We start from the raw sequence: 8,533 nt of genomic DNA, 5'->3' as shown, positions 1-8,533 counted from the left end.
TTTGGATGCTCACCTTACTAGACCTGGATGGAGGTGGGTGGTCCTTGGACTTCCCACTGGGCAGGAAACCCTGATAGCTCTATGGGCTAACAAGGGAGGGGAACTTGATTGGGGGAGGGGTAGGGAAATGGGAGGAGTTGGCGGGGAAGAGACAGAAATCTTTAATAAATAAATAAACGGAAAAAAAGAAATAATTTTAAGATAAGTGGAATAAGTTAAAATCCAAAATAATTAAATCGGGAATATCTATTTCTATAGCTAAAATTATTTTGAGATAACCAGACTCACACTATCATTTGATAATTTATAAATTAATAAACAATCTAAAATAGTTATTGGTCTTTAATTCTATGTATTGATTTTTCCATTCATAAGCACCTGTTCTATTGCTACTTATACATAAACTCTGAAGTGGCATATCTATCTTATCTTCTATACTGAAACCTACATTATCCTTCTGACTAAAGGAAATGAAAGGAAGGAATGGATAAGAGAATTACTGAAATATAGGGAGAGAAAGTTCTCAATATTATCTCCCCATGGTCTGTCAACACATCATTTTTTTAGGTAGCTCTAAGCAACATGAGGTATTTGTTCAACATGTTCAAGAGCCTGACTATTGAACTAAATGTTCTGTGGAATGTTTCCTGAGAAACATGAATAGGATAAGCTGCTACATTTATAAGAATAGGAATTGAAATTGATAATAAAGTAAATGTCTATAGGCTGGGGTTAGCGGATCCTAGGGGATGGTAACTTATACAGTATTGGATAATATAAGAGTTTCCATATAAGTAAATACAATGCATCCTTTTGTTACATTATTATAATTAATTATATCTGTCTGGATATATGATGGAGTGGGCTCATTTAGATCATAGGAATAGCAATTAGGGAATATTCTGCAAATTGGTGAAAAGGTACTTTCAACCATGAAATGTATGTGTTGCTTCATGTTATCAGGCAAGTAAGTGATCTACACTAAAACTGAGGAAAAGAGGTTTTAGAGAAAAGGATCAAGAGTGAACCCAGACAATGACATAAATATAGGAACATGAAAAGGCAAATATAAAGGAAGAGATAAGCTGTAAAGGAAGAAGGAATTTGGAACAAACAAGGGCAATGCAACAACAAACACTTGAAAGATGAGAACCAGTTACTATTATTATGGTAAGGGAACATAGCAATAACTCCCCATTACAAATTGCTATATCGATAAATCAATGAATCACTCAACCATTGAGTGCATCTTCAGAAAAGCCCCTATTATACTAGTTTGGAGAGAGAGAGAGAGAGAGAGAGAGAGAGAGAGAGAGAGAGAACTATAAAATGTGCCAATAATGAGAGACTTTGATATATTCAAACTCATAAAGAGATGTCTTTATCAAACTCTTCCCCTCAAGGCTTAGGGAATGTGCTGGAGACAAGACGGAAAGGTTATAAGAACCAGAGGTGCCAAATGATGCTAAGAAGAGCATCATTCAGATACAAAAGGACTAATACACAAATCACAGAGACTATGACAACAACTAAAGATCTGCATAAGATTACTCCAGACAAAATCCCAGAATGGTAAATGACAAGTAGATATGAAATTTCCCCTAACAAAGAGACTATTTCTAATTGATACACACTGGAAAATGGAAAAAGTTCTTTTTTGCTTTGTTTTTCCCCAATTGAGTTGTCACTGAGTATATCAAACAAATTCCAGTGTAGGCCCCATTACCAGGAGTAGTTGTTCAATTCTAAATGGACTCCATGTTTCTTTGTAAGCTTTTTGTTTATTTTTGGTATCTTTGTCTTATTTTTTGGTTGTTTGTTTGTTTTGTCTTGATTTGGATTTTCAAGTTTGGAGATAGAGATAGAGAGAGACGAAGAACATGAAGAGTTGAGTGGAAAAAGAGGCCAGAAGTTCTGTGAGGAGGTGGAAACAGGAAAGAATATGTTCAAAATAAATTGTATATAAAAAAAGAAAAATAGAAAGTAGATAGGAGGCCAGAAGAGGACTGAGAGGGAGGGAACAAACCAAAATACAACACTGTAAAACATTACTTCATATGTTACCAAATACATGAAACAATATAAAAAGAAAAACAGAAAAAAAAATTCTTAACATGGTATCATTTGATGAAGGTGACCTGAACCGTTTCATATGTAAGGGTATCTACACAATCTGACATGTGCTGTACTTCCCAAATGTGTAGTGTAATCTCAGAGCAGTTAAACTAATTTAATTTCACTGTGAAGAAGAAAAGTTTTATTTTCTCATTTACTGTTTCCCGGAGCTGAGGAGAGTTGCAAAGACCAATTCAAAAATTCACCCTAAACCTAAGAAATATCTATAAACCCATTATACGTGCATATGACTGTGGCCATCCATAAGGCTGTTTTATGTGCCTATGATATTTATAAGGAGGAAGACAGGCTAGCAGCTCTCAGGTGGTTTGTGATGAACCTTTTGTGTTATAATCCCTCAAACTCTTTTTTCACTTTTTCATAGAACAATAGAATGATTTCTTCCAGAGGGTCACCATATAAAAATTATTTACAAATCTTGTCAGAATATAAAGTTCATCACTAAACCTACTTTTTTTGAAGGCAATTTCCATTTATTTCTAAAATATGCTAAAAAAACCCTTATCATCATGTAATTAATAAAATTAAATAACTAGTAACATTTTAAATTAGCACTGAAATTGGTTATACAATACAACTATCATTTTTTAACCTTGAATAATTTGAATACACAATTTCTTACTATTTCTTACAATTTCTTACAATTGCACAGTGAAATATTTGTTACTAATTAATATCCACATTCTTATATTGCTACTTATGAATGAGCAAAGCTTTGAACAGTTCAAAGATTAATTGCTCTCCTGGATAGTAAGCCACTTTAATAGTTGTGCAGTATTTTCATTTTACATCCTAGAATAATACAAATTAATTTTGTTTCTCTCTTGAAAATGTCTTTTGACACCAAACCTTCTTCATGGCGTTCTTCATCTCCGTATTCCTTAGGGTATAGATGAGGGGGTTGAACATAGGAGCAATAATAGTGTAAAATAGGGCAAAGATTTTGTCTTCAGGGAAAGTGGTAGGAGGTCTAAGGTAGGCAAAGATGGAGGGTCCAAAGAACAAAACAACCACAGTGATGTGAGATCCACAGGTAGAAAGAGCTTTGCGTCTTCCTTCTACTGAGTGGTTCCTTAGCGTGAAAAGTATAACCACATATGAACCAAACAGAAGAACAAAGGTTACCAAAGCAATTAGTCCTGAATTGGCAACCACAAGGACACCAGTGATATAGGTGTCAGTACAGGCAACTTTCAGTAAAGGGAAAATGTCACAGCAGTAGTTGTCAATTTCATTGGGGCCACAGAAGGGCAAACATATTAACATAAAAACCTGGGAAAAAGAGTGGAAAGCTCCACCAACCCACGAAATCCAGATTAGGACATGGCACCTGGGTCTGCTCATGATGACCATGTAGTGTAGAGGTCTACAGATGGCCACACAACGGTCGAAGGCTATGGTTGTCAGGATTAAGATTTCAATCATTCCGAAGAAGTGCATAGCAAAGACCTGTAGCATGCATTTTTCATAGGTGATGGTTTTTCTTCTCACTAACATATCCCCAATCAATTTGGGTGTCACACAGGATGTATAGCAGATGTCCATGGAAGATAGGTGACTCAGGAAATAGTACATTGGTTGGTTGAACAAAGAACTGCATCTAATTGAGATAAGAATCAGCAGATTCCCACACAAGATAGCGAGGTAACAGAATGAGAAGAACAAGAAGAAAAACACTTGTATGTTCTGCTTAGAAGACAGACCCATGAGAATGAATTCTGATATATTTCTCTGGCATTCCATTTGCATTTAGTCTGTGCTAGAATAATTGAGTACCTATGGGAAAAGTATCTAAGTAAAAGATTTCCAGTGTGATCACAGTTATGTCAGCATCATAAACAAGTATTAGATACTACTGTAAAAAACATAGAAGAAAATCTATAAATCATTTAAAACTGCCTTAGTATTTGGAAATTAAATTTGATGTTTTAAACAGTTCTTTATCAATTTTCCCTAACATTTTGTCTTATTAGTAGTATCAAAATAATCTTATCTGTTAAAATATAAATTATAATTACTATTTTCCCCATAAAAAATAAAATGTGATATTGCTGTATACAAAATTTTGAAACAAGAAAATAATTTATTATAGGGAATGTATTTAATTTTTGTTTTAAGCTGTATGTTTTATTTGAAACAATGATGAATTCTAGGACTATATTCTCTCTCCAACATGAAATAGAATAGCTACCTTAACTTTTTTGTAGGAATATATTTATGTTTGTAAGTTTAAAATTTTTAAATGTGAATTATCTCACTGATAGGAAGTATTCCAATAAAACATGGTATCAGAAAAATCAAGAGATGAGAATTAACTATTGTAGTTAAAGATAGTTAGTGTAAAATATAGTTAAATTTTCATTGTTGATACTTTGAAAAGAAAGAAAATTTCCTTGTATTTCTCACGTACACTTTAGTATAATATCATTAAGTAAACTCTAGAGGCTATAAACACATTAGGAAAAATGGTGGAAACTCACAGATAATTTAAAATCTATAGAATGTATGCATAAACAACAACTTGAAAAGTTGATAGTACATAGTCTAAGTGCAAACTGTGTGATAAAAATATCTCTCAGCTTGTATTTATTTCAGGACTCATTTGTGCATTCATAATATACTATTGAATATTTTATATCTGTGTGTGAATATATTAATATATTATAATAAGTGTTATTATTTTCTATTACCCAGCTACAATTCATGTGAAAATATTAGAATGGAAGGAACCACACACTCCTCCATCTGGCTCTACAGGCAAAAGTTAAATAGCATCTAGAAGGAATTTGTACGTGAAACCTAAATTGCTAATTTATTAATCATGAAGAACTATTCATTACAAATCATGCAAGGAGTATTGATGCACAGTTTCCATATGGTACAAATTGACTAATAATTATTTTGCAACTATCTAAGCCTTAAAAAAGGAAGATTAATATATCATTATGTAGAACATTGAACTAAAAATTTAATTTTAGCTCTCTTATATTAACATTAACAATGGAAAGTCTGAAATTTGTCACATTCTGGGAATATCTCCCTAACAATTCTTTGTCTACCATTTAACCACAGAATTAACTCAAAATAAAATGTGTGCAAGATATAGAACCTCTGAAAATTATATCAATGTCTTATATCTCTCAGTTTGTTGGATCAAATTTATAGTTGATATTTTTTGTTTCATTTGTAGTTAATGTGTTCCAGAGGAAAAGCAAATAAAATGTCTAGAAATTAGAATAACTTACAAATAAGAACACTACCCTAAGTCCATTGGTTCAATTATTTATGTTAGCACCATAGTTAATAACTTAACCATAACAAAATAAACATTAAATACCTATAGTGGCAGTAGTATGAAAATTACCTGCACATGAATTACAGATGCTCTTCAGATTAGATTTTTATTACTCCTTATAACACATCTGCCATTCTCAGTAGTTCATTTTGCTGACTTTGCTTGACATAAATACCTGAAATAAAAAGATGATTAAACAGCCTAACAAATGCAAATTCTTAAAAATTATCAAGATTCATTTATCTTTTTCATATGTAAAATTTCACTGATATATAGGAAGAATAAGATTTAAATAGTTATTAGTTCATACTGCTGTATAATTCAGTCTAGGAGGAAATAATCCTGTATTTTGAAAACTGTTAATCCTTTATACTTACATCTACAGAAGAATAATGAGAATATTTTGAAAATACCATTCACATATATTCACCAATATATAGCTAGCTCTGTAAGTATACAAGAACCAAGTATAAACAAAATAAATCATACCACCTTTATATTTGAATGCAGGGCTACCACTTCCTTCATGAGCTTTCCTTAAGTGATGTTTACAGTGCAGCACCACTCAGTTGTTCAACTTGATACTCTTCTCTCCGGCCTCTTGTGAATTTTGAGGCTACTATTTATTTTCCTCCTCTGTAGTAATTACTCTCTGAGTACTGTGTCCCTAGAGGCCAGTATTATTGTTGAGATTCACAGAGCCTCAAGGACTTTTCATTTGTTTGAATAATATTCTCTAAAGAACATGAAGAACACTTGAGAATCACTGAAGGAACATTGATTTTCCTTTGGAGGAGTTCTTGATTTTGACAAGGAGAGATCAAGATGAGAGAGAGAGAGCGGGGAGGGGGGGGGAGGTTCCTGTGTATCCAAAAGGAAGATAGAGACTTCAGAATGCTATCAAGAAGTATCAGAAAGGGAAATACAGACACACTACAGTCTTTTATGAGTTCTGTAATTTAGATCTGGATATTTCTGACCAGCTGTCACAGAACAGCAATGGATTTCACTGATTTTTCTTTTTGACTTAAGAGATAAAAAGAAATGCATGATCCAATATAAAGATGGAGTACAGATCTAAACAGAGAAGGCTCAACAGAGGAATGGAAAATGATTGAAAAACACTTAAGGAAATGTTCAACATCCTTAGCCATCAGAGAAATGTAAATCAAAACAATTCTGAGATTCCATCTTACACCTGTAAGAATGGCCAGGATCAAAAACACTGATGACAACTTATGCTGGAGAGGATGTGGGGCAAAGGGAGCACTCCTCCATTGCTGGTGGGAGTGCAAACTGGTACAGCCCCTTTGGATGTCAGTGTGGCAATTTCTCAGAAAATTAGGAAACTACCTTCCTCAAGACCCAGCAATACCCAAAGGATGCTCAATCGTGCCACAAAAACATGTGCTCGACCATGTTCATAGCAGCATTGCTTGTTATAGCCAGAACATGGAAACAACCTAAATGTCCCTTGACTGAAGAATGGATAAGGAAAATGTAGTACATTTACACAGTGGAGTACTACACGGCAGAAAAAAATAATGGCATCTTGAAATTTGCAGGCAAATGGATGGAGCTAGGAAACATCATATTGAGTGAGGTAACTTGGACCCAGAAAGACAATTATCATATGTACTCACTCATAAGTAGATTTTAGGCATAAACGAAGAAAACCAGCCTACAATTCACCATCCCAGAAACCTAGACAACAATGAGGACTCTAAGAGAGACATTTTAAATCTAATATACATGGAGATTAGAAAAAGAAAACATCTCCTGAGGAAATTGGGAGCATGGGGAAAGGAAGGGAGGGGAGGGGAAAAACGGTATAGCTCAATAAAATCAGTATATAAAAAAAATCAATAAAGATGGAAAAATAGTAAAAAGGCGAAATGCATGTTAAAATTATTATGCACCACCATTCCAATGATTGCGGAGATGATCAAAATTTATTTGGGGAAGTAGTAGAAGATGAAAGAAGTCAATACTTGTGTGTGTATGTGTGTGTGTGTGTGTGTGTGTGTGTGTATAGTTGTTACAGTTTTAATATTGTGTTCACTGTTGGCTCACTGTTGATGGTGTGTGCTAACCCAATGGCACTCCTTTTTATGGATACCTTGTTTTTAATTTTTTTTTTACTTGTATACTCTCATTTTTTTTCAAGGGTAGAGAAAAAAATTGATTGAGTAGGCAGGTAAAGAGTTCTGGAAGGAATTGCGAAAGGAAAAAATTAAATATAAAACAAATATAAAATATAAATTTAAATATAAATCAAATTATATTCTATGGGAAATTAAGGTAAACATTTATTATTATGTATATGTGAACATATATATATAAATACATCATATATGTGTATATATTATACTCAGTTATGTATAGTGTATATATACATATATATAGAATATATGAAATACAGTACATAGATACATATATATGTATATAAAATAACTTATTAAGGCAGCTGGAAACTACAATACTTTTGGAATAGTAGTATATTTTCTTCTTACATACTTCTTTCATCCACACAATTTAAAACATGCATATACCCTTACCTTACACACTGTGTCCATGTACATATGAGAAAGAAAAAAAATAAGGGTTGGCAAGAGACTTGGCTCTAGAGGGGATCCCAGGTGTCCACAGGAATATCCCCAGCTAGGTCCTTGGATAGCAGAGGAGAGGGTGCCTGAACTGGCCTTGCCCTACTATCACACTGATGATTATCTCAAATATCACCATAGAGTCTTCGTCCAGTGACGGATGGAGATAGAGACAGAGACCCTCATCAGAGCAACGGACTGAGCCCCCAAGGTCCAGTTGAAGAGCAGGAGGGAGAAGATGAGCAAGGAAGTCTGGACCATGAGGGGTTGGTCTACCCACTGCGACAGTGTGCCTGTTCTAATGGGAACTCACCAAATCCAGCTGGACTGGGAATGAGCATGCGATCAAACTGAACTCTCTGATTGTGGCTGACAATGGGTGTTGACTGAAAAGCCACTGACAAAGGCACTGGGACTTGTTTCTACTGCATGTACTGGCTTTGTGGGACCTTAGTCTATTTGGATGCACAGCTTCCTAGGCCTGAATGTGTGTGTG

General features: G+C 34.1%; 1 protein-coding gene across 1 annotated transcript; it reads right to left on the bottom strand.

Moving 5' to 3' along the window:
* Positions 1–2,943: 2,943 nt before the first annotated feature.
* On the bottom strand, positions 2,944–3,879 carry LOC101982810 (olfactory receptor 4P4-like). The gene has a single exon (XM_005363257.1). The coding sequence runs from the start codon at positions 3,877–3,879 to the stop codon at positions 2,944–2,946; it is 936 nt and encodes a 311-aa protein (XP_005363314.1).
* Positions 3,880–8,533: the final 4,654 nt, after the last annotated feature.

Source organism: Microtus ochrogaster, linkage group LG9 (genome assembly GCF_000317375.1).
Source record: "Microtus ochrogaster isolate Prairie Vole_2 linkage group LG9, MicOch1.0, whole genome shotgun sequence".
NCBI classification, from domain to species: domain Eukaryota; kingdom Metazoa; phylum Chordata; class Mammalia; order Rodentia; family Cricetidae; genus Microtus; species Microtus ochrogaster.
The sequence above is the reverse complement of the archived record's forward strand: the minus strand, read 5'-3'. Positions and strand labels throughout refer to the sequence as shown.

What these genes read in the sequence shown, in the direction of transcription:
- LOC101982810 (XM_005363257.1), bottom strand. Translation starts at nt 3,879, where the DNA reads ATGGAATGCCAGAGAAATATATCAGAATTCATTCTCATGGGTCTGTCT.